This window comes from Pelodiscus sinensis, chromosome 3 (assembly GCF_049634645.1).
Source record: "Pelodiscus sinensis isolate JC-2024 chromosome 3, ASM4963464v1, whole genome shotgun sequence".
Taxonomy (NCBI): domain Eukaryota; kingdom Metazoa; phylum Chordata; order Testudines; family Trionychidae; genus Pelodiscus; species Pelodiscus sinensis.
In genome coordinates, this window is record NC_134713.1 from 74,507,397 (window position 1) to 74,534,315 (window position 26,919).

At 44.5% G+C, this 26,919-nt stretch overlaps 1 protein-coding gene and 1 long non-coding RNA gene across 6 annotated transcripts in view; one reads left to right on the top strand and one right to left on the bottom strand.

The window, feature by feature from the left end:
• Positions 1-303: 303 nt before the first annotated feature.
• LOC102453238 (uncharacterized) lies at positions 304-17,809 on the top strand. 2 transcript variants are annotated; one of them, XR_012902613.1, is made up of 3 exons: positions 304-442; positions 12,824-12,892; positions 17,620-17,809. It is a non-coding gene; the product is annotated as an uncharacterized LOC102453238 (long non-coding RNA). The 2 variants fall into 2 exon arrangements; XR_012902612.1 differs by lacking the exon at positions 304-442 and adding an exon at positions 541-676.
• The window catches only part of HACE1 (HECT domain and ankyrin repeat containing E3 ubiquitin protein ligase 1), a 93,926-nt gene continuing 77,782 nt past the window's right edge, over positions 10,776-26,919 (bottom strand). For 3 of the 4 annotated variants that reach the window (XM_075923937.1, XM_075923936.1, XM_075923938.1), the window contains 5 exons: positions 22,490-22,621; positions 19,710-19,808; positions 19,371-19,441; positions 12,163-12,276; positions 10,776-11,653 (listed from right to left, as the gene is read on the bottom strand). In XM_075923937.1, the coding sequence (XP_075780052.1) occupies positions 11,551-11,653; positions 12,163-12,276; positions 19,371-19,441; positions 19,710-19,808; positions 22,490-22,621 (519 nt within the window). In that variant the 3' untranslated portion in view covers positions 10,776-11,550. Of the gene's footprint in view, positions 11,654-12,162; positions 12,277-19,370; positions 19,442-19,709; positions 19,809-22,488; positions 22,622-26,919 lie in introns of those variants that run through there. The other variant, XM_075923939.1, reaches the window with a different exon arrangement.

A 26,919-nucleotide genomic window follows, 5' to 3' on the forward strand; every position in this document is an offset into this window, starting at 1 on the left:
AAGGAGTAACTCATCAAATACCAAACAGCTCTGCACCATGCTTTGAGCTAATAGCTTTATTTCCACACACCACCCAGGGTTCTAGGAGGAGGGTCCTTTTTTTGCTAACACAATGAGGCCAGCACTTTGTTTGTTTTGGTGGAGTCTTTGTTTGCCCAGGGAGCCCAGCATGTATAGGGGGAGGAGGGGCGGAGAGGCTGCTTTTGTCTGCTGTCCGGCAGCCTGTTGCTCAGGGGAGGGGGCAGCCTGTTGCTGGCAGGGGGGGAGGGGGGAGGCGTGCAGGATGCGAGGCTGCGGGGGGGGGGGGCAGCGGGGGTGGGGAGGCACTTTTCCTCTGCCCTGCAGCTCTGCGGGATCCCTGTCCCTGTGGCCAGCTGCTGCAGGCAGAGGCCAGTTGGAGCCGGCCGAAGAGGAGGAGGAGGAGGTGGATTCTAGGACCCAGGTGAGCGAGCCCCGGGGACGCTGCTGCGCTCCAGGAGCCCGGGGCATGTATAGAGGGGAGGAGGGGCAGAGAGGCTGCTTTTGTCTGTTCGGCAGCCTGTTGCTCAGGGGAGGGGGCAGCCTGTTGCTGGCAGGGGGGGGCAGCGGGCGTGGGGAGGCACTTTTCCTCTGCCCGGCAGCTCTGCGGGACCCCAGTCGGAGCCGGCCCGAGGAGGAGGAGGATCCTAGGACCCAGGTGAGTGAGCCCCGGGAATGCTGCTGCGCATGTGCGGGAGTTGCCTCACCCCGTTCGTATCTAGGGATCCGACGTAAGTCGGATCCACGTAAGTCGGGGACTGCCTGTATACCTATTTCATTCCATACTGAAAACACCACAGTTTAGAATAAATGAGCAGTTATTTTTGCCCATAAAGGTAGCAGAAGTAGAATGACAGGGTTATTACAAGCAAGGATTGAGCTTCAAGAGTTATACCAACCTATTAGATTTTGAAAATTGCCCAGTGTAAATACAGCCACACACAATTTTTTTAAACATGAATTGCCAGATTTCTGTTGGCATTAATCTTTTTAATACTATAATCTTGGAATCCTCAGAAGTTAGCCTACTGAAAATTTGGCTCAAAAGTTATTCCCTCCTTCTTCTACTTTTAGCCTATTTACTGTATATTCCATGTGAATTACAACCATCATAATCATTAGGTTACTTCTCACAGTTATGGTTTTAATGGTTTTTGCAACATTAGATGCACAACATTTTCAAGCATCAAAAACCAGGCTTTGCTATCTAACATTTTTTATAAAGATAGTAAAATTTAATGAGTGCTCATGATCTATGATGAGACAGGACATCTGTTCTTTTCTTTCTGAGCTAAAATACCCACCGTGTCTTGTTCTGGCACAGTGGGAGAGAACAAATAGGATCCAATTAATCATTCTAAACTATAAGCTATATTAAGTTATAGTTTCTCAATAGGTTTGTCACACTCCATTAACAGGGTGCAGGTGTTCTAAAATAGCCTTGGTAATATGTTTTCATCACATGAAAAGCTCCCACTAGTAATCCTGTTTATATATATTAAATACAAAAAATTATTAATGCACATTTAAGGCAGAGCTTCAAAACCTGCAGAAGCAAGGACAGGAGTAGTAGGTATCAAGGTAACAAAAGCTCTACTTCCTAACATACGTGTATTTTGATTATGGATGTAAAATCCCCGTTAATTAGTTAACTGGTTAAACATTAAGTTTAATCAGTTAACTAATTAAACAGGTACGGATGGAGGATGCCACTCCAGCCAGCTGGGCTGGAGCAACACTCCCCCCCACACACACTCTCCCGCCCCACCACTACTGGCAGGGGCTACCCCAGCCTGGCTGCTTCTGGCCCTGTGCAGGAGCCCAGCAGGGTTGGAGCAGTCCTCTGGCCATGCCTGGGTGGGGCTCTCCCAGGGTTCTGGTTAACCAGTTACCTGTTAACATCCCTAATTTTGATAGGTAATGAAAAACATTTCTCAGGGGAAAAAAACTTGGTGCCGACATACTAACAGGTAAATAGGCTACAAGTATGTGTGCAACAGTAGGCCCCTGTTGTCACCCCCTCCACACATTGCAATGATACCTGGTAAGGTATCATTTGAAAGCTCAATTTGCTGGAATCATCCTGATAAAATATGTATAGCAACTTACGATTTTACGTACAAAGCTTTCCCTGTATGATGGTGACATTCTCAACCCCACAACTTTGACTAAACAGAGGTTGATAAACCGGTCTGTCCTAAACAAAGGAAAATGTCTTCCGCTTAATTTGCATTTAAGCAGTAAACAGTCATTAAGCAGGAAAGGAAAACAACAAGCAAGCAAGAAAAAAGCAACAGGGAACATCCTTCCACATAGATATTTTGTTTCCCGGTTCCCTAGCTGGAAAAGCTTTTCAAGAGAGAAACAAACTATAAAAAGGGACAAACATTCCAAAACACCCCATTCTCCCTGCCCATTGTTGCTTCAGGAACACTGAATGCAATGGAAACAGCTATTAGATTTTAGGGGAGGAGTCCAAACCTATAATGTTTGATAAGCTGGCTGTGAAAGCATGAGAAATTTTGCTTTAATCTGATAGTCAGTTAAATTATATATTATTGAAAGTCTTCTTTTTTCTTAGTGATAGAAATGTAGCCGTGTTAGTCTGGTGTAGCTGAAACAAAATACAGGACTATGTAGCACTTTAAAGACTAACAAGATGGTTTATTAGATGATGAGCTTTCGTGGGCCAGACCCACTTCCTAAGATCAAATAGTGGAAAAAGATAGTCACAACCATATATACCAAAGGATACAATTAAAAAAATGAACACACATGAAAAGGACAAATCACATTTCACAACAGAAGGGGGATGTGGGGGGGGGGGGGGAGAGGAGAGGAAGGTAAATGTCTGTGAGTTAATGATATTAGAGGTGGGGAAAGGTAGATGTCTGTGAGCTAATGGTATTAGCTGGAAATGCCCTAGGACCCAACAGTCCGACATGATCTTTAACCACCCCTGGTAAAATAGGGTAAGACGGTCCCCAAAGGGCGGACAGATAGGCGCTACTGATACTCTGCTCTCTGGCGTACCTTCAAAATGAGGGCTTAGCTTGGTGACCGGGGGACGGCCCTGAGCTTCTCTCGGAGTCTGACCGAGGCCCCCTACGCCTGCCCCTGAAAAGGTGAGGGCGGCTATTGTTGCGGCCTCTCCTGCGACCCCTGTCGTTGTTCTGCCCCCTTCTAGGGTAGGGTCTAGCCTGGAAAGAGCGCCTCTGAGGCGCCGGGGTATGTATCCCTAGCGACTTCAGGGTTGCCCTTGAGTCTTTCAGGCTATGCAGCTTGGAATCAGTCTGCTCTGAAAATAAGGCCGGCCCCTCAAAGGGCAGGTCCTGGATAGTGGTCTGCACCTCGGGTGGGATGCCAGACACCTGCAGCCAGGCACTACGCCTCATCACCACCCCTGTGGCCATGGTGCGGGCTGCCGAATCGGCTGCGTCCAAGGCCGCCTGGAGAGAGGTACGTGCCACTGCCTGTCCCTCTTCCGTCAAGGCCCCGAACTCCTGGCGGGATTCGGGAGGAAGCTGGCTGGCAAATTTTTGCATAGACGCCCATGTATTAAAAGCATAACACCCCAGCATCAGTTGCTGGTTAGCTATACGTAGCTGGAGGCCCCCTGTGGCATAGGCCTTCCGGCCAAGCAGGTCCAATCTCCTAGGCTCCTTTGCCTTCGGAGTGGGGCCTGGAGGCCCTTGGCGCTCCTTCTGCCCAGCGGCCTGAACCACTATGGATCCCGGAGCCGGGTGGGTAAACGGATACTCATGCCCCTCCTGGGGTACAGAGTATCTTCTCTCGACCCCCTTCTGGGTCGGCACAATAGAGGCCGGCGTCTGCCACAGGGTTTTAGACAGCTTGTCCACCGTTTTATTCAGTGGGAGCGCCACCCGACCAGGGCCCGCTGCCGCTATGATGTCCACCATCGGATCTAAGTCCTCGTGAACCTCCTCGTGCTGGACTGCAAGGTTGACCGCCAGCCTCCGGAGCAGCTCCTGGTGCGCCCTGGAGTCCATAGACAGGGGCTGAGGTGCGGGGTCGGCCAGGGCCTCGTCTGGCGAGGACGACGAGAAGTCCCTTGAGGGGATTTCCGCCTCGGTCAACTGTGCCCCCGGTTCCTCCTGACCAATAACCGGGGGTCTCGGCCCCGACGCCATAGGCGAGCCACTTCCAGGCGGGGGGCTGTCAAGGGGGTGGCAGATGGGGTGCTACTTCTTCGAGATGACTCCGCTGCCGGCCCCATAGGGGGAGGCCCCTGGGCCTGATGGTATGCCCAGGGCATCCAGAAAGCCCACCGGGGTTGCCCCTGTGGCTGCTGCTGGACCATCGGATCCCGGTGAGATGATCTGACCGACAAGCGGGACCTATGGCGGGGCCGCGACCTATATGAGGGCCCGGTCGAAGCCACTGACTCAGCCTCCAACTCCAAAGAGTACTCTGATGCTGACCAGGGAGGGGCCGATGAAGCCTGCACCCTACGTTGGTCTGCCATGGCCAATGGCTTGCCCCTGTGCACCACACGCGGTGCCGGTGGTGGCATGAGTGGAGGCCTTTGCTGCGGCGGTACCGCGCCCGGGTGCATCTGATAGACCGGTGCGTACCCCTTCGGTGCCGTCACGTGCATTGGTGCCGCGCTCTGCTGCTGTGCTCCCAAGGAGTAAGCAGAGATCGGTGCCGGGAGTGGCAACAGTGTCGGTGCCGTGCGGGGCGCCTGTTGCGGCACCACAGGTGGCGCGTAATACGGTGCGGGGCCCTGCTGTTACCCACCACCTCTGTGATTCTTGGGGAACCAGAACATGGTCGCCTGTCAGCCTTGTGCTCTTGGGGAGTCAGGGAGTGACATTCATGGAAAACCATCCCCCCCCCCCCCCCCCCCCCAGGCCTCTGCTAGAATCAAAGACAAAGCAAAGAAAAGGCCGGGGAAGACACACCTAAACTGCTTCAGACAAGGGTGATACAATTAAGGAAACACCCCAGCCTCATTTACATTAAAGATGGAACAGAGGGACATCTCATTAGCATACAGAATGGAGAGCAGCTCTTCCAAGGCAGGAACCGCAGTGAACTATGGGACACCGAAAGCAGAGAAGCACTGCCTGATGGGAAATCCCTGCTCCAGATGCTAATGAACCTAGTCCTGCTCACACCCAAATTAGTCATTATCAGACCAATTCTAGTAACGATCCTATTGACATCTAAAATACTGAAACTGCCAAGTTGCATTGTGAGCTCGTTCAAGGAACATCACCCATAACCAGGGGTGATCAGTCTCTATTGTCTCTCCTCTTTCTCTTTGAACTATCTCTATAAAACTCCTATCCTTGCCCCAAGAAAACTGTTCTGATACCTGGACTTAAACTGCATCAGTTCCATTGAGACTTCTTCATCTCCTGTCTGATCGTACTGGGGGCTCTGTCCTGCTTTTCTCCTGCCCTCTGGACCCCCGGCTACCATCATCATCTGGGAACCCCGATCAGTGCAAGCTCCGTGGAGTGGTGAGGTCTCTCTCTCTCTCTCTCTTTCTCTCTCTCTCTCTCTCAACTATCTCTCTAAGCATAGCCGCCTGACCCTGCCCTGTGTAAACTGTTATATGGTTACCTAACATTTGTAAGCAGCTTCAATTTAGATTTAATATTGTAATTGTTAGATTTAATATTGTAACTGTTTGATATCTATTCACTACTCAGAAATAAATCACTTTCATTGTTAAGCTGGTTGCTTCTCTCTCTTTCTTTCTCTTTTGCTCACTCTTCCTTAAGGGGTGTGGTTTTGGCTTCCCCATTCGCTCTGCAACAACGCTTCTTGTACCCAAGCAAAAGATCCCTGTAGTGCCCAAAATCCTGTGGGGTTTGCTCATCGTGTGGTTTACCAGTGAATGACTGTGGTGTGAAAGTGGGGATAGGGGGTGCTGAACCTGGGGGCTTATGAGGATGGCAGCTTAAAGTGCTGTTTAATCCAGCCCACGGAGTCCAAAGGCACATGAGGGTGCAGTGTGGCATTGCTGTGAAACCCAGCCAGCTGAGTCCAGGGACATATGAGGGGGTCAGCTTGTGAGTGCTGAGTACCCAGTCCTCTCAGACGTGCTCTGACTAGTGTGTGTGAGTGTCTGTGTGTGTTGCTAAGGTGGGAAGAACCCCATCCTGAGGAACCTAGTTCCTGCAGGAGAGCTCCAGTGGGAGGGGGAATTGGCAGCAGGGAGAATTCAGCTCCATATGAGAGCCCAAGTAAGCACCAACAGCACACTGACAGAACTGTTAACCTTCCCCCAGTCCCATAAGGGTAACCCTGATAAATGAGCATACCCCAGAGTATTGGGCAAATCTGGTAACACTGCACCACCCAGGGAGCCGTCTGCGGCACCGGACCCTGCACCGGTGCCGTCGGCGTAGCGAGCCCACATGCTCCCGGAGTCGCTGCCGGTGCCGTCGGGAGCAGGACCAGGGTCGGTGCCGGTGTTCGTCCCGGCTCCGGTGCCGGTGTTCTCCCCGGCACCGGGGGAAACTGCTGCTGCTGGGCCGAGGCCTGCCCGTCGCCCAGAGGGTCCCACGGCCCAGCCCTGTCCTGCTGGGGGGCACTTGAGGCCTGTGCCGGCGCGGTCTGCTCCTGCGGTACCGGGCCCTCCCCTTCATCCACCGCCATGTGGATGAGGTCCCGGGCCGCCTCAAAAGTCTCTGGGGTGGAAGGCTGACGGACCTCTCCTAGCCCCACTGTCTGCCCAGGGCTCTTGCCTTTGTCCGGGCTGTGCCTCTTCCTAGAGGACTTAGAAGAAAGGTGCCCCTCCTTAGGGCGCACCTTCTGGGCACTCCTCTCTGCCGAGCGACCCCTCAAGCTCTTGGAGGCCCTCGGCACCGGTGACGGCGATCTGCGTCTTGGTGCCCTGCTGTCTGACGGTGCCGCCATCGGTGCGCTGCGGGCGGAGTGAGGCCGCTCCTCGCCCTGAGGCTGCAGTGCCGACTCCATTAGCAGGAGTTTCAGTCGGAAGTCCCTCTCCTTCTTAGTCCTGGGCTTAAAGCTCTTGCAGATAGAGCAGCTTTCAGCTCGATGAGCCTCGCCCAGACACTTAAGGCAGTCAGAATGAGGATCTCCGCAGGGCATAGGCTTGGAGCAGGAGGCACAGGGTTTGAAGCCCTGGGGTCCTGGCATGCCCTCCCCTTGCGGGAGGGTTCCACTGCTCCCTTATCTAAATAACTATTTACAATACTTAACTACTTAACTAGATAAGAAACTTCAACTGCGAACTATAATACAACGGATAAGAGATAAGCTGCTAAGAGATAGGCAATAGCCTGAAGCACGCTCCAGCTACTGTCACGGGCCGGCGGTAAGAAGGAACTGAGGGGTGGGAAGGCCAGCAGGGGTATATATGCACCGGTATACCGGCGCCACTCCAGGGGGCTCCCTGCTGGCCCTATGGATACTGCTAAGGGAAAAAAGCTCCGGAATCCGTGCACGCGGCGCTCGTACACCTAATCAGAATGGACATGAGCAAGCACTCGAAGAAGCAGCTCATCATCTAATAAACCATCTTGTTAGTCTTTAAAGTGCTACATAGTCCTGTATTTTGTTTCTTTTTTCTTGTAATCATGTGTCTTTCACCTCATTACTTGTACTCACTTTTAAATTTTAGTTCATAAACTTGTTTTACTAATTCAGTGTGCTTAAATGGAAGTGTCTGAATAACTATTTGACAATCTACTAGACTATTGCTCCCTAAATATTTAATTGTCCAGGAGAGGGATTGGCAATATAGGACATAAATTTGGGCAGGGGAACCTGAGACTGGGAGTGCATTGGGGTCACCCTGCACTACAACTTAGGCCTCACCTGATTCATGGCCACATGAAAAACACATCAGGGACTGTAAAATCTGGTCCCTGCCCCCACTAATTTGGTAATCTGTGTGCTTTTACTGTACACTGTATAGATTTTCACAGGGGAAAAAAAAAAATCAGTGTTTGTGAAATTGGGGGTCCTGACCCAAAATAGAGTTGCAGGTAGCTCACAGTACTGCCACTCTTATTTCCACTCTGCTTTCAGAGCTGAGCAGCTGAACAGTAGGGATTGCCAGCCAGGAGCCCAGCTGTGAAAGCAGCAGCTTGCCAGCAGCAGCACAGAAAAAGAGTGGCAATAGCATAACATACCATATCATTCTGACCTTTTGCATCTGCTGCAAGAGGCCACTCTGTCTTCCAAACTGGGCTCCCAGCTAGCAACTACTTCCTAGCTCTGAATGCAATGTCACTGCAAGCAGCAGTGCAGAAGTAAGGGTAGCAGCACCACGACCCAATATTCCCCTTTAATTTTTTTCAATCCAAGAGGAATGAATTCTCATGTGTACCAACATGGAGGTGATGTGTGACAACAAAATTCATGTGATGGAAGTGGAACCAAAGGATTCTGAGCATGCAAAGGTACTCAGGACTGGAGTGATAGGGCTCTGGCAGAGTGTGCAGCCTCTAGAGTAGGGTTAGGGTTAAGGGGCAAGGGCTCTGGCTGGGAGTGAAGGTGGAAGACTCCAGGTTTGTGGAAGGGCTCTGGGGTTGGTGTGTAGGAGGGGGTACAGGCTGTGGGCTGGGAGTGTGGGCTTTGGGGTGGGGCCCTGGATGAGGGCTTTGGGGTGCAGGAGGGTGCTCGGGGGGGGGGAGGACTCAAGTTGGGGTAGGGCCGCAGGTATACCTAGGTGGCTAAGTGGTGTGCTGGCAAGGAAGGGCCCTTGCCCTTGGCAGCTCAGTGCTGAGGCATCCTGCTGCTGCCATTCCCAGCATCTTGAGGAGAGTTTTCTCTCCTGAGCCCCTGGATGGGGCTTAATGGGAAATTCCATGGCTGCACAGCTTAGTGGAAACTGAACCGCACCAGACTCCTTTTTGGGTCAGGATCACTACAATTACAAAACTGAAGTTTCAGATTTAAATAGCTGAAATATAGCATTTCAAAAATGCTATAACCCTGAAATTGACCAAAATGGACAGTGAATTTAGTAAGTACCTAAGTATAACCAAGGCTGATGAGAGCCAGAGTGTAACCCAAATGTATATGGAAGGCTGTAGTTATACACAGATATTCAGGGTGTGGCTCGCATGGTGGAAGTCTGTTTGGGATCAGTTGAGATAAAATGCCTTGCTGAAGTAGCTCCTAAGGCACGCAGGTTGCAGGGCACTTGTCATTATACCAGATATAATTAACCTGCTGTGACAGCCTGGATTAAGTGGAAGTATTGACTGCTGCCAGGAGACATGAAGTGTGAATAGTGAAATATTCTCTCACCATTTATCTGTTTCAGAAATGGTGTGATTGGGGACAGACTGTAGAGCACAACAGAAACTATAGTTTCCATATGCAGTTTATCATACATGAATGCCACCCTCCTAATATTTTCAGAGTATGTTTCTGAGAACAGCATTTATTCAACTAGCATTTACACTGTATATTTACCATGTATTTGTATGTAAACATCTGTGGCCTTTTATAATGGAAGGAGTCAGGGATGCCATCTGTGGAATTAGAATATAATAATCCAGCTCCAGTCTTTTTAAAGTGAGATATTTAAAAGAGTATCTTTCAACATAGGAGAAATATGGTAAAATATTCAAGTCCTTCTCTTTCTGTAGAATAAAACTGCAAAGTTTGCTTAGACACCTATAATTATATACAAATCTATGTACAAATCAGTTATTTTAAAATAGACTATGTTTACTATTTGTTATAATGCCAGTTGGCAGAATGCCTTTAAAACATTTGCCCTATGTTTTTTTTTTTTTTTTTTGGTACAGGATGGTTAGTCCAATGAACCATAGTAGTTGATTTGATAAGAAATTGACCTTTTCAAATAGTCAATTACTTGTGTGAGTTTTGTCCCCCTTTTTCCCCACTTCAATTACTGTCCTTTTAACTTACTACTTGCTGTCCAAGATCATTAAGAATATGTAGGGATTTAAAAGACTCATTTGAAGATTTTTTAGATCTCCCTCCTTATACATGGTAATAATGCTGCATCAATGGACTATTGCAAATCCATTAATAGAGAAGTAAAAAGAAAATATATAAATATAAATACAAGTTTGAAAATTGTGCATTCAGTCTTAAGACATCTGATGTTTAGTGTTTTAGATATTTCTTTTTAGGAGGCAGGATTTTATGCTCTTTACAAAAAACAGCTGTATACTACAATGAAACAGAAGATGTGAATGTTTGAGAGAAATTGCTTAATCATTACAAAACAAAAGCACTTGCAAGTTAAAACCCCGACATAAGCAAAAAAAATCCCAGTAACTAAAAAAGCAAAAAGTATAATTTCCAATAGAGTAATGCTTACTTTACAGACGGAAAAGTAGGCAGTAACACTATCAAAAAGCCTTGTGGTGTAAGACTTCATGTACAATCAGCAAAAAAACTTTTGCTATGATGAATGAACTGAGCCTATGTGTAGGTGGTTTGCCCTCTATACATGCATCTTTAGAAAAAATGTCAAGAATTTCTCCAAAAATTGCAAGGGTTTTTTTTCCCAATGAAATGTAAAATCTTATTCAGGAGTGGTGTGTTTTTGGTTTTTGGCTAATTCACTATGAGATGTGGCATAGGATTCCTAATTATTGCAGTCTCCTTAACTAGCCTCTCAACACACTCAAGCTTTTTCTCTTACGCAATTTGAAAGTCTACTTAAAGTAACAGCCTTTGTCAACAAAACAAATGGTACATACTCGTGCAAATGATAACAACAATATGATTGTTTCAGATCATTAATATATTTAGTCCAGAGAAAATAAACACTGGCCAGTCCCAGGTTCTGTTAAAGTATTAAAATTTAATTATGCCTTTTCCACATAGGACTATAACAAGGCATGAGAAAAGATATTTTTAAAATAAACAAATATACATTTAAAACAATATATAAGTTCTAAACTGCAAATTGACAATGAAGTCACAAATACTTAAATATTTAGTACAATATAGAGTAAATTTTTATATAATATAAATATCTTAATTCCATCAGATGTCACAGCGACACTGGTCTAAACTTTACATTATATACATTAAAATACTAAAAAGTTAAAAACCTTTTAATAGTTCCAATTCAACAAGTGGGAAAATACATTAGATTAAACTTTCTATACAGTGTTCTCTGCAAAAAATAAATGGCACTTTTACATGCAACAAGACACACAAGTGTGTTTTAATAGCATATCATGTCAGTGGGAGGGAAACTAAAAGTAATACTCATTCACCCACACAGTTGAGGATCAGAAATAAAATTGGAGAAAAATATTTTGACACACAGTCTTCATGTTACATTAATCCTAATGAAAGTAGACTGCTTTCAATTCTAATTTTATATTAGTAAACAAAGAGAATATACTATGAAATTTAAGTCATGTAACAGTATCACAGACATCCTTTCTCTCTCTTTTTTTTTTTTTTTTTTTTAAGTCAGCCCTGTCTGTAGGTCTCCGAATCTAGCCTGCTTTTGTGTTGACAGTTTTCAAAATTACTTCTGCCACTCTGAATTGCACATCACTAGTCAGATGAGTTTTCCAGACTTCATTATGCCATTGTGTAACCATAGCTTCCACAGTGTAATGCCACAAGAAGCCTGTTCTTAAGAATTTCTTTGCTTGGATATTCAGGTAACTTGAGCATGTTGATACTAAAAGAAAAACATCAACGTTAAATATGGAAGTAGAATTAAAAAAATTTGATTGTGTTGTACTAAGTAATTAACATGGAACTGTCCTGTCAAATATATATTTAAAATCCGAGAACCCTGAAGTTGTCATTTATAAAAACAAAAAACCACACTGCTGCATTGCAGTATCCTCAGTATTCAAATGCTCTGCAGGAAAATAAGGTTCTTGTCATTTAAAGTAAAAAGCAATACAGTAATTTAACTTGAAGTGTTCCTTAGTGAAATAGTACGGCCTTCCACTTACTACATGGGAGTAGTTAAGTTTTTTCCCTCAACAATGAGGAAGGAAAAATAACTCTCTCTAGCATAACAATCAACTTTATGTTGGATATGCTCCGAACTAACCAAAGGTTTTCCTTTTCATTAGATTGTATAAGAGGGTTATACCTGAAGTGTTTAAAAAAAACAAAACACAATGAAAGGATTTTGCTCAGTTTCTTAATGCATTTAAATGGAGCTATTTAACATACCATGTACTTGATGTTGGTAGCAAATTTGGAGTGTATGGCACAGCTGCTATTGTGAAATTCTGCAATCCACTGCCACCCATTATATGGGCAAAGCCACCATGAGGGACCCTGGAACTGAAAGTATCCACCAATTATTAAAACAAAAGGGTAATCAGGACTGATTCGATGGAATAATAAAGGATACATTTCCTAGTCAAGAATGTTCTCATGAGAAGGGTGCCTGAAGAGGTATGGGGAAGGAGGGTCACAGTGGGAAAGGTACATGAATCAAATGTTAAGGAGTCCTGTGGCACCTTATAGACTAACAGATGTATTGGAGCATAAGCTTTCGTGTGCAAAGACCCACTTCGTCAGATGCATGTAGTGGAAATTTCCAGGAGCAGGTATAAATATGCAGGCCAGAATAAGGCTTGAGATAATCAGGTTAATTCCGTCAGGGAGAGTGAGGCCCACTTCTAGCAGCTGATGTGGAGGTGCTAGAAGTGGTCCTAACCCTCCCTGACTGAATTAACCTGGTTATCTCTAGCTTTATTCTGGCCTGCATATTTATACCTGCCTCTGGAAATTTCCACTGCATGCATCTGACGAAGTGGGTCTTTGCACACGACTACCCCTCTGAATCTATGACTCAAATGTTATAACTCTGCAAAATAATCCCCAGGACCCATCTATCAGAGGTGATACAAATGCTGTGAAACGGGGCCAAGCGACTTCTGAAGGGGCATGACAGGTATGTATATAGCAGTGGACATTGCAAGATAACACTAACTGTTTGGACCCTCAACCGCCCCTTAGAAAGTGCTTAGAACAGGTGGCTTGAGAGGTAGTAGACTGGAGTGCAGGCTGCTTCCCCTTTTAAGCCTTGTCCTCTCACTCTATGGCTCATAACAGTGCTGGGAAAGTGGGTATTGTGTGGGTGAGAGGTAAATCTTTTCTGCCCTATAGTGTAGATACCTAGGGATTGTAATGTGGTCCACTGGAAGTCTTCTGTAACAATCTGGCCAACCCAAAAATATGTTTAGTTGGTTTGATTTAGATTTTTTTTATTTTGTTGCTGTGGACAACTTTGGTAGGATCTAGAATCACCTCATTAATTGGTAGGCAGACCATGAGCAAGGGAGAGCACATGCACAGGCTCAACTGACACTGCTACCAAAAATCTCTGATTAGAGGCACACATACATCTACAGTGGAGAGCCCATAGGATCACTACTCAAAGAAGAATTAGCTATTGCAACATTGTGGAACACTCAAGAAAAAATTAACCAAAGAAACACTGTGAACTTGACTATAAATCCAATCGCACCTCGAATAACCTGACTCACATAGTGTGACTCTTTTAAATAGTAACTATACCATTGCAAAAGCTTCAGAGGGGTAGCTGAGTTAGTTTGTAGAGGATAAACTTAAACAGCAAATAGCCTGGTAGCACTTTAAAGATTAACAAAACATGTAGATGGTATCATGAGCTTTCGTAGGCACAGCCCACTTCTTCAGATGACCACATGATTCCATCTACATGTTTTGTTAGTCTTTAAAGTGCTACCAGACTATTTGTTGTTTAAGTTTATACCATTACAGGCCATCTTTAAAAGTTTGATACAAAAAGCCTGTTCAATGGTTTGTAGGCAGAAGTGTTTTATGTATAGTATGGTGTTCTCTCAGGAGATCTGATCCTCTCCGTGTTATTGAAAAAAAACACACACAACAACTAGATAGAGACATAATTCTAAAGGATCCCTCACACAAATTCTCAGTAATGAAAAGTCACAACTGTATAGTAGACAGCCCTGAGCAATACAGTAAGCTTCCGATAATCCGGCACATTTAGGACCCAAGGGGTACCGGATTACAAATATGCCAGAATATTGGAAGGGGGGGGCTATGAGGGCTCTGGGGTGGGGTGGGGGAGATGCCACCCCAGACCCCTCATAGCCCCCCCCTTCCGATAGTCCAGCTCTGCCCCAGGCATCCCTGATTCAGTCGCTGCTGGTCAGTTTCAGCAGAGGCTGAATCGGGGACGCCTGCAGCAGAGCAGCTGGAGTGCTGCCTGGTTGGTCCGGTAGCGCCGACCCTTGGCGCAGTGAGACCAACCCGGCAGCATCCCAGCTGCTCTTGGGGACGCCTGGGGCAGAGCAGCTGGGGAGCTGCCGGGTTGGTCCCCGCAGTGCTGAGGTGCGGCGCAAATTCCTCAGCACTGCGGGGACTAACCCGGCAGCAACCCAGCTGCTCTGTCCCAGGTGTACCCAAGTCAGCTGCTGCTGAAACTGATCAGGGGCTGATTCCAGGAAGCCGGGGCAGAGGTGCTCTGCCTTGGGCTTCCTGGAGTCAGCCGCTTGTCAGTTTCAACAGCGGCTGAATCGGGGACAGCTGGGTTGCTGCCGGGTTTGTCCCGCAGCCCCGAGGGGCAGCGCTAAGGGACCTACCCGGCAGAACTCCAGCTGCTCTGCTTCCAGCTTCCCCGATTCAGCCGCTGGTCAGTTTTAGCAGCGGCCGAATCGGGCAGCTGGGGGCAGAGCAGCTCCAATGGTCCGGCTGCCCGGAGCACTTCCGGGTTCCTGATGGTGCCGGACCATCAGATGCCGAACCATCGGAGTTTTACTGTAGTTCTCAGTCCATGAACTGCTCCCATTAATTTTAATGGAATCCAAACTTAATGTTGGTATTCCTGTTACAATTAAACTTTAACTATTTACCTCCTAATGGTTAAGAAGAAATAATCAGCTACCAAACATATCCACAAACAATGAATGACCCTGGATCATACAGAGAAATTGTTGAGCTAAAATTCCTTTAAAACTTCTTCTCACCAAAAAATCACAAGGCTGAACACACAAATGGAAAGAAAAGGGAAGATGCATATCATCCTCAGCACTAAAAGATTAACTGACTCCTGATGCAAAACTGTTCTCTCCCATGACTTCCTCCTCAGATTACCTCTCACCTACAGCACTGCATTTCTGTTAGCATCACTCTAGACACAATAGAAAACTTAATATAAAAGCCACCAGTAAGTAACTCTGCTGTGATTCCATTGCTCCTTTTCATATTTAATTCAATTAATACTTCAGATTTGGGATTCACTTTAAAGCGGTCTCAGAAATTTCTAATTTGCATAACAAAAGCTTTAAAAAAAAACCAAAGGGCTTTCCTACAGAGTTTAGACCAAAACTACCCAAAATCAAAGGGTTACATATACAAAGGCTCACCTAATCACCTTTGGTTTAGTAAATGTCACCTGGAAATCTTTGCATAAACCATGATACTTAAGTGTACAGAATACATGAAGAATGGAGTATTATACTGGCAAAGTCTTTTATCTAAATTTATACTTTTTTTTACATCAAAAGCTGGTGTTCCATTACTTGTACGTGAAGGCAAAACTGCATGAGAAAAAAGATATTTAAAATATGCTTAAAGACTTTAATGAAAAAAAAATTAGGATAGTTACTAGAGCCACTGAATATATTTTATGGGCTCTGATTGAAAAAAAGAATATCTGATTTTTCACTTACATAGCACTAAACTTGTAATCAGACTGGAACGAAAGGCATGAAAAGATAATGCAAATTCATAAAGCAAAGTGCCAACCAGCTAATGCAGACTCTTAAAACAAGTTTCACATTCAGGAAATGCAAGATACTCAGATGAAAAAATGTAAGCTGTTTGCAAAGAGTTTGTTGATAGGTATACTTTACAAATACAAAATCAGAGCTCAGTACACTTGTTTTTATCATGCATATTATGGCTAGAATTTTGGCCAATGGACAACTCAAACTAACTTCCATTTATTCATCCCCAGAGACCCATACTTTCAGATATATCATCAGATTTGTGTGTGTGTCAGCAATGTGCAAATGTAAAAGTTTTTTAAAGCGTCCTCTAATGGAATACTGTCATCAGTTACTGCCTAGCCAAAACCTCTCACCATAAGCAGATACATCATAGCAGAAAAGTAATAGTAAACTAATTCATTTCTATCAAATTCCAGTCCTAAGCTTTAAAAGATACTGACAGCATGGTAAATGTTAAAAAAAAAAACAAGCTACAATGTCACAACAGCATATGACCTGTAAACAAAACAAACGGTGTTCCTACAAGCCTGGTATTAGTCCATGTCAGGGAATATGGGATGCAGAAACTCCATACAGGCAGTCCTCGGGTTACGTACAAGATAGGGACTGTAGGTTTGTTCTTAAGTTGAATTTGTAAGTAAGTCGGAATTGGTACATATTGTAGGGGAAACTCTAGCCAAACATTTCTCCAGAGCTCAGTTTTATTCTCTCACCTCACTTCCCTCAGTCCTTTATTCTCAAGCTGAGGTGTCTGCTGAGAAAAGCCGCTCCGCATCTCCCTGGTCTGCTGCGGGGGAGGGGGGGGGGGGGGGGGCGCTAGCTTCGCGTCTCCCTGGTCTGCTGGGGGGAAGCAGCTAGTGCGGGGTTGCCTCACCCCGTTTGTAAGTAGGGATCCGATGTAAGTCGGATCCATGTAACCTGGGGACTGCCTGTAGTTCATTAACAAGGCTTTAGAACACAATGGATTCCACTTACAGCACGTGCCCCAAATGAGTGCTTTTCAAAATACCATTATGGATTTAGGAATAGCAAAACTGGACTAATGTACAAAAAAATCCCACGCCCCCACCCGAACAGATCTCTTTAATTAAAAAGGCCAGAAAATAGTGCAAGTGTGAATTGCAAGAATCAGTTCTGCGGGAAATGGAAGAACAGGTGAAGACTCTTATCCCCCTAAGCCAAGGGTTTTCAAAGATGGGTTGTGGGCCTGCCCAAATAAGCTGCCAGTGGGCTTCAAGACGCTTAGCATCCATTGACACGCAGCGTCACATCTCCCATTGGCTATGGATCACCATTTCCCGCCAAGGGGAGCTGCAGGAAACTGCGTGGGTCAGCTCCAAGAACTAGCTACTTTGAGCAGCGTGCAGGGGATCGGCAGGCAAGGAACTTACCCAGCGTAAGCACCTCCCAGGAGAAGCCTGCACCTGGCATCCCACATCTCCACCTCCCTGCCTCAGGTTACAAGCAAACCCTCTGCACCCCTGTGACCTTATCAGATTAAAATTTTAGGTTTCTGATTAAAACAGGGCACAAAATAAATTAACCAGCTCATAGGATGACAACCTAGAGTTGACCTTTAAAGACTTATTGGGAAGATACTAGATGGTAAGTGGACTGTTACATTAGGTAAGAATAGAACTCTGAAATGCAAACTTGCATTGTTATAGCAGTAGAATGTTGGGTGTTTGCTCAGGTCTTGTAATGTATACAAATAATCCTTGTCTGTTCTGATTCCTTCAGATCTTGAATCAAAGGTAATGTTAATATTTGTGATAAAACTTGTTCGAAGGAGTGTTATTGTTTATGTGTGTCTCTCAAATTTACCACAAACTATATATGAACTGTTTAATGGATAAATTTCTTTGTGTTAATTGCTTGTTAGGAAGAGAGAAGATTATGCCTACTATGGTCTCCCAGGCCAAGTACCCTTTGGACAGGATGCTTTTTATCTCATATCTGCTTGGATGCTCATGGGGAAAGCTGCAAGCCATAAGAAAGGAGCCTAAGAAAGCTGGTGCCTCTTTAATGGACACTGACTTAGGGTCTTGGGTCTGCCTGAGGTTTCATATGGGGTAGGGGTGGGAAACCTAAGGCCTGGTGGCTGGATGTGGACTCCAGCTTGCCTGGATCTGGCCCTGAAGCTCAGGGCTCCCCTTCCAGTATTGGGGAGCCAGCACTGGTGCTACAACCCTCCTCCTATCACACACAAAATCTGCTAACCTGGGTCTCTTTTGGCTCTTACGCAAGTGAAACACGGGAAATGTCTCCTTCTCAGTCACTGAGGATGTTTTTGTGCTTTTTCTTTTTCTGTGCGTCAGTGGTCCCTGACCCAAAAAGGTTCCCCGATATAGGGGAAACCAAAACCATAAGAATTGTGACCCGAGTAATAGGCTGAAATCACCCTGGACATGGATTTTGGACTACAACCATGGACTAAACCTAAAAACTTTTGTGACTACAAGATCACCATCTGTTATGTAACCGAGCCTCGAGAACTAAAATCATGTCTGTATGCATATTGATCTTTTAACCAATACTTATTTTGATTTCTTTAGTAAACCATAGTTTAATTATTAAGAATTGTCTATAAGTGTGTATTTGGGATAAGGTCTGAAATATTAATTGACCTAGGTAGAATTTTATTTGGCTGGGGTGTCTGGATAGTTGCCTAAAGCTGACTTCTTTAAAGGGAACTGGGTGGTTTGGACTTCTGATTGACCTGTAAGGTAATACACAATCTGTTTTGTGCTGGGTTGGTGAATATAAATATTGCAACCACCACCAGCTTTGTGGATTGGCTGTCCCATTTCCTGCCATGAACCCTAACTGAGTGATCTTGGCTGACTACCCTAGACCTTACAGATCACAAACCCCTCCTTTACCCCTGCCACAGATTACAGCTCAAATCCTCTGACCTGTCCTCCCACCCCTGAAATCAAAATCCACTCCAGAACATTCTCCAAAGCCTGCATCCCCTCCTTCGCTCAAATTCCCTCCCATACCCCAACACCCCCTCCTATACTGTAGTCCCCTATCCTGAACTCCTTTATGCACCACCTCCATCCCAGGCCTTGCACCCCATCCATAGATAAGTGTGGCCTTTGACCATTTATCAAAATCTTGGGAGTGGCCATCCCCATCAAAAATTATTGCTCACCTCTGGGCTATGAGAGGTTCCAGTCTTCCACCATTGATGGTAATAAGAAACTGAGGGAGTAGAGGGTTGGCAAGGCTCTGTCAAATTCCATTGAGTCATAGCTCCAGGAAGTGCTCAGAGCCACATGACCGATACTATGGGAAAAATCTTCCAGCTATCATACACGTGCGCATGCACACACCTGATTGGAATAGACATGAACAAGCACCTGAAGAAGAACAGTGTGCTTCTAGCCACATCAACTGTAAGTGTGCTAAGTAACTGGAGCTAAAGATGGCAAGTTAACAATACAAGAGATAATGCCTAGGAATAAGAAACAACTGTAAGTAAAATAAATGTTGACAAATACTAATTTGTGCTTTTGTTGGTAACAAACAGTAAAACTGGTTCTTGGTTATGAAATGTGTCTTTCCATTTGTGGCCCAATTGACTCAAAGGTATAGTAATACTTTCAGACCAACAGAAATATTTCTCACCTGCCAGTCACAAACTGTAACAACAACACTCGCTCTTCCTGAGTTAGTTCTTCTACAACATCCCAGAACCACTAAACAAAAAAGAAGTTTAGTTTTCATTTCCCATTAAACACTTAAATTGAAAAAGGATGTGAACAAATAAGGACATGTTTACAAACTTTATGGTTTAAATTATGGAAATTAGCTGAGAGTCAGATTCATACCTCATTTTATTATGCTACATTCCCATCTTAAGAGATATACAAACACTTCTGGTTAATGTAAATTTTCATCCAAAAGTGGCAAAAACTTTGAAGGATTAAAATGCAATATTCTGCATTCATTCAGATAGGACTTTACCTGAATAACAGGGTCTTCTCTTTCATAGCCACTTGTGTATTCTGTATTTTTTATCCAATCACTCACATCAATTTCTGGCATACCAGACAGCAACAGCTCCTTCAGGGGGAAAAACAAATCTTGATTAGTCTTCTCAACAATTAATTTTGAAAAATAGCGTTGACTTAATTAAAGAATCCTGAATGAAATCCAAGCCCCTTTTCTGTTGTGTTTCAGTTTGCTTTCTATACTGTATTCTTAATATAAAAAAAAAAAAAAAAAAAAAATCTTATAATACAAGATCCTTGAGATTCCTACACTAAGGGTGTGTCTAAACTACATGGCTCCATAGATGGAGCCATGTAGATTAGGCTGATCGGCAAAGGGAAATGAAGCCGCGATTTAAATAATTGCGGCTTCGTTTAAATTTACGTGGCTGCTGCGCTGAGCCGACAAACAGCTAATCAGCTGTTTATCGGCTCAGCGCGCTAATCTGGACGCTCCCGCGCCGACCTGAAAGCCCTTTATTGACCTCCTCGTTATGCCTCGTAGTATGAGGTTTACCGGGGAGGTCAATAAAGGGCTTTCATGTCGGCAGGGGAGCGTCCAGACTAGCGCGCTGAGCTGACAAACAGCTGATAAGCTGTTTGTCGGCTCAGCGCGGCAGCCATATAAATTTAAATGAAGCCGCAATTATTTAAATCGCGGCTTCATTTCCCTTTGCCGAACAAACAAATCTACATGGCTCCGTCGATGGAGCCATGTAGTTTAGACGTACCCTTAGACAGGCAAACCTTTGTGCATTATTTAATTCAAACTGCAAGTCGTAATAAAATTTCTAATTTTAATAAGCAAGTATAGTGAAAATAAGAAAGCTACTACATTAAATGGTACCACAATTCCAATAGAGCCAAGCTATCCTCAGCATTAGTTCCTGCTACCACATCCACCAGGCCAGGCGGATCTTTGCAGATCACCAGGCCTCCAATGCACAGAAATGGACTGGCAAAAAAAAAAAAAAAAACACACCACAACCCACACAAACACACCTCTCCCCTTGACTGGGAAAGTCTAGTGCCACAGCTGGCCTTTTCTCCTGGCAAGAGGGAAGCACACTTTCATCCCTTTTGGCTGAGATAATCCAAAATCATATCTGATCTAATCTACTATGAGACAGAAGAAAAACTGGCATCTTCCTAAACAGGTTGTTCTCAGTACAGGGATGCCAAAAATCCATTGAGTTAGAGGATCAACTTATGCTGAGACAATGAGAAAGGGTACCCTATCAACTCATTAGTTCCAAACTATGACAATTCAATATTTTAGATATGAAGGTACAAGTCAAAATATAGTGTCAAAGTAGATAAAAGCATTGTTGTATAGCTACCAGATTATCTTTTAATAAAATAGATTCTAAGTAAGGATGTTAAATATCGGACATGATTAACTGATAAGGGGCCCCTGCTGCTCTGCAGTTTAAATGTAGTAGGAGTCGGCATGCAAGCATCTTGACCCCTACTACACTTGAATTGCAGAGCTGCATCGGGAGGTGGTCTGGGACGCTGCACATGCCGGGACTGTTTCCATTTCAGCTCGTGCCAGGTCATGTGCTGCACCTCTACCTCTCCTGCCCATCCTCTCCCCTGCCTCACTCCCCTTTTAAGCCAGAACCCCCCACACCCGCTCAGCCTGATGGAAGCAGCAAGGATGGGAGAATGCTAGTAGTCAACTCGACTACCCAATAAACCTAGGGTTATTGGGCAGTCAACTATTGGGCTACTCTTTTACATCCCTAATTCTAAGGGGAATAATTAAATGCATGAGAGCTGCCAAGGAAGTCTACACTGAACTACACCACCAGAACTCAGCCTTAATATAAAATGCAATATCTATCAGGAAAATGTTCACCCTAAAGCAGGAGTGGGCAATAATTTTTTTTGGGGGGGGGGGGCACCACTCTAAGATTTAGGTAAGTGGTCAAGGGCCACACTTTTCTGTGGAGTGGGTGCAGGGTCTAGTATGGAGGCTGGGTACAGAAGGGTGCACAGGGTAAGGGACTGGGATGTAGGAGATGGTGTGGGGTCAGAGGGTATTGTGACCTGGGGCAAGGGGATGCAGAGGGCTTGGATGGGCGAGAGAGTTGGAGTATGGGAGGAGTAGAGGCAGGGGAGCCAGAGGCAGGCTCTGGCCAGGAGACACTTACCTAAGCTTCTTCTGGCCTGCAGCACCCCAAGGCAAGCTGGACTCCCTGCCTGCTGCAACCCCAGACCGCTTGAAAATACAGTCTGTTCCCTCCATGTCGCTATCAGCTCCAGGTTGGGAAGAGGCGTGCCCTACCCCCATCTCCTAGGCCAATCTCTGAGCTCTGATTGGCTGGCTGTTTCCAGCCAATAGGAACTGAGAAACTGGCTGAGATCAGTTCTTATTGGCCAGTTTCTGGCCAATAGGAGCTGAGCATTGGGCTGGGGGAGGGGGAGATTATCACACAAAGTTCCCCCCTTCCTGCAGAGCAGAGTAGCATAGGGACTGCACTTTAAACTGCAACAGCTGCATGCCTGAGGATCCTTGCAGGGTGCCCCATGGGCTGGATCTGGCACCCAGGCCATATTTTTCCCAGCCCTGCCCTGAAGTAATTAGAGTGAATGAGAACAGAAGATTCAGAGCAGACCTATAGACGTGAAAACCAAAAGCATGGATATCAATCCTCTTAAAAAAAAACCCACAACAACAGCTTTACTTCTACCTCTGCTGCAATGAAGTGCTGACTGCTGTCAGTTACAAATGTCGGCACTGCTGCTTACCAGTTCATATTCATCAAAAAGCTGTATAAGAGAAGGTGGTATGAACATATGAAATCCTTGCAAAAAAGCATTGATCTGAGGCTGAATGGCTCTTGTCATTCGAAGTTCAGTAACAAGTTGGACATACTCAGCCTGCAATGAAAGATATTCAGAACATTAAAAATGAGATCTTTTATGACAAAAATACTTAAACATACATATGCACAAATGTAGTCCTGCCTACATTAAAATCATAATTCAAAGTAAGTACTAGCTAACACTTTCAATGCATTCCTCACTCACCCAGCTTGCTAGAAACTGCAGCACATATGGCCACATTTTCAAAGGACCTCTAAAAAGACATCTACAAATTTGAACAAGCGCTCATTTCTTTTTTGCCCATACAAATATATAAACACCACCATATTTTATGGGGCATGTTTTTGGAGACTAGAGCTTGGATACAGGCCAAAACTATTAATGAAATTGTACATTGCTTAACAAATACCACCTCGATATTCTTTGTATCAGTTTGGATGGAATTTCCTTTTCTTGTTTTTTTAACTAACAAGAGAAAAACAGAATGAGCCACAATATGAAAATCTTTACTTGGACACCACTGAAATGCTGTATTCCACATGTTATGAGCAATCTGCAAATGGGATCCTCTCACTCTCCACCTTCCAAGATGCATACTAAATTGAAACAAAGCCTTGGCTCACTCCCTTTCTCTCATTCAAAACTGCTAGGCTACGTCTAGACTGGCACGATTTTCCGCAAATGCTTTTAATGGAAAAGTTTTCCGTTAAAAGTATTTGCGGAAAAGAGCACCTAAATTGGCACAGACGCTTTTCCGCAAAAGCACTTTTTGCGAAAAAGCGTCCGTGCCGATGTAGACGTGCTTTTCCGCAAAAAAGCCCCGCTCGCCATTTTCGCGATCGGGGCTTTTTTGCAGAAAACAAATCTGAGCTGTCTACACTGGCCCTTTTGCGCAAAAGTTTTGCGCAAAAGGACTTTTGCCCGAATGGGAGCAGCACAGTATTTCCACAAGAACACTGACAACCTTACATGAGATCATCAGTGCTTTTGAGGCAATTCAAGCGGCCAGTGTGGACAGCTGGCAAGTTTTTCCGGAAAAGCGGCTGATGCTCTGGAAAAACTGGCCAGTCTAGACACAGCCCTACTAATATGGAAAGGGTCTTTCAAATAGGAGTAGAAAGACAGCCTCTTCCAGCTTTAAATTGCCTGGACCATGAACACAGCATCACGTGCTTGTGCAAAGCTTGCCAGTCCATTCCAGCTTATCTTGATGCATATCAGGTAAGTCTTTTAACACCTTCTCTTTACTGACTGAAGTCATTTTTCTACTTCAGAATTGAAACTTAAGCCACGATTTCTCAAAACAAAGTTAATCATCTTTGACTCCCAGTGATGTATGATTTCTAATTACTTTAAAAAATGCATTTCTAAGACCACATACCATGCAGATTAACTGAATTACTGTCTTTGAGGATTTAGGTAATCTATGTACATTTATAAATAAAAAGAGGTCATAAAAATTTCATCAGGGAATACTTCTGTGTGGATGTGGAATCCATCATGTGCTAACAGATTATAACACACATCCTTACCAGACCAGGGTAAATGGAGAGTCATTATTCATTACATGTGCCATCATCACAGAATCTAAATATTGGGTTCTTGAAGAATCAACTAACCTCTCTGCTTCCAGATCCCCATTTATACTAAGGAGATACAGTAGAAACTCAAAGTTATGAGCAACAGAGTTATAAACTGGTCAATTACACACCTCATCTGGAACGGGAAATAAGCAATCAAGAAGCAGAAGACATGCAAAAAAATCAAATATATTTAATACAATAATGTACTGTAAGCTATTACAAATAAAGAGGAAAGTTTTAAAAAGTTTGACAAGGTAAGGAAACTATTTTTGTGCTTGTTTCACTTCAATTAAGATGGTTAACAGCACGGATGTTAAATTTTGATTAATCAGCTAATTGAGTAGTTGATGGGGAGGGCGCACTTGCTATCCTCACTGTGCCTCTACGTTTTAAATGTAATAAAAGCCAGCAGGGCTCTTGCTGCATTTAAAAGGCATAGGTGCAGCAGTCAGGACCGGTGCATGCGGGGACTGTTTCCCTGCTGTGCCTCTGCCTCCCCCTGCCCTGCCTCCCCGCAGAGTCAATGCTGGGGGAAACTGCCTCAGAGATAGCAAGGGGGAAGCAAGGGAAATGACTAGTCAAGTAGTGACTCAACTACACGATAAGCCTAGGCTTATTGGGTGGTCGACTAGTCACCTACATCCCTAGTTAAAAGCAGAATTTTTCTAAACTGAATTAACACAATGGTCATTTGTGGTTCTTTCAAAAGTTCACAACAACATTTGTTCGGAGTTATAAACACCCATTCCCGAGTTGCTCAAAACTCTGGAGGTTCTACTATAAGTAGATATCAAAAGTGACATTTTTAAAATCTCTATTTTGAAAGTCTGCCTAATTTAAGAGAAATCCCTTATACTTTTTTCTGCAAGAACAGGTAGTCGCTTCAAAATTGAAAGAAATTCTCTTTTTAAACTAAAAGCGGTAGTAACATAAGAATGAGATGAGTAATTAGTTAAATATATCTTTAACCACGACTCCTCTCATCCTAGGGCACCACTGTCTGGTGGACTAAACCAAGTTGAGGAAACCCCTCTCTCTTGATGGGAATCGAGACACCTTTGGTAAGAAAAAAGTCTTATCTTCAACATGCCCGGGTCTGGAATGGTTTAAGAATACTTGTCTAGATGCCCAAAAGCCACAACCCCAAAGAAGAAAGCCATAATAGTTTTTTTAAAAAACAAACAAACCTGATTTAAGTAGTAAGTGAAGACAGCTATTTAAAAAAAAACATTTTATTTGTGTTTCAAGAGGATGTTAAACAACAGCTAATAAAATTAGACATTTTAAAATCAGCAATTCCATACAACCTACATCCAAAGGTTTTAAAAGCTGGTGGAAGAGTTCTCTGGATTTGGTAATGATGATTTTCAGTAAGTTAACATATCAAGGAAGTTCTAGTAGGCTGAAAGAAAGCTCATTATGTGCCAATATTTAAAAAGAAGCAAGATGATCTAGTAATAATAGGCCTATGTTCCGATGGAAGGGGTTAGCAAAAATGCCATAATATTGTCTAACTTCATTCTGTACAGATTACCACATCTGGTGGATCATCCATAAATGTTGTCATTCTGCAAGTAAAACAAAGGCTCCATTGTGGAGATATCGAACATGCACACTAATGGATAAATGGTAACTCATCAAGACTTGAGAGGCATATAGTATAAATTTCAAGGGAACTTACAAGAGGCAGCATTAATATAGTGACATCGGCAAAACAAAACTTGCAAAAGGCGGCTCCAGAAAGGATTCGAACAGAGGTCCCCATGTGTAAGCACCCTCCCCCCATAGAAGGGCAGAGAAACTTGGGGGGGGGGCACTCACTCCTCCCTGCCTCCATTTCTGCTCCAGTCCCACTTCTATCACCTAACACTACACTTTGGCCCTGTTGTGAGCTTCTATGTGGCTTCACTCCTGGCCCCGTGCCAATCCCCAGCATTAACCACTAGACATGACTGCATTCCCTGGCCACAGGTATGATTGCTGATCCCCACTGCAGCCTATTTGCAGCTCTGCTCCCACCCCCAGCCTTAGCACTAATCTGGGGCCCAGACCAGCTCCCAGCCTCAACCCCCTTACCTCTGCCTGTGTTTCTCTCTCCCCCGCAAGACACATCCCTGCTCTCTTCTCCGGGGAAATGGGGGAGCATAACCATTGAAAGTCTGGGTAATCACTAAACTAGGAGGAGGTTAACCTTCTTTCAAAAACAGCAGAGGAAGAAAGGATGTAAGGCATTTATTTTGCCATTAGAAACAGCTTTCTGAAGTCACTGAAAGATTTACCTGTGGGAGACTAATATCAGAGCCGGAAGAAAGATAGTGAGGGTTGGAACAGTATAATAAAGACCAATGGAGTTGGAAAATGAACAGCGATGGTCTTCTACTTCAGCAAGTGTGCTGAGCATGAGCTCTATTACCAACACAGTATTTAAGCAAACAGACAAATATGAAACCTCTTGGATGCATCTGAAATCAAAGCATTGGCACCTGAATGACTATCATTATATGACAAAGGGACACTAATATCACCGCAGCAATGGAAGAGGCAAACAGCTGGACTCACCACACAATGATCAGAGACATTTTTAAATTACATGCTGCTACCCCTTGGCTGAAGGCATTAAGTCTAAAATTGAATGTAGTAAAGCTGAGACATCCATTTCTTCATGAAAAACTAAAGGAAGACTTAGAGGTAAAGTTTGATAGCATTACAGCATCACGTAATAGTGTATTCTGAAAGTGGAATATATTCAAATTGGCCATTCCTCAAGTC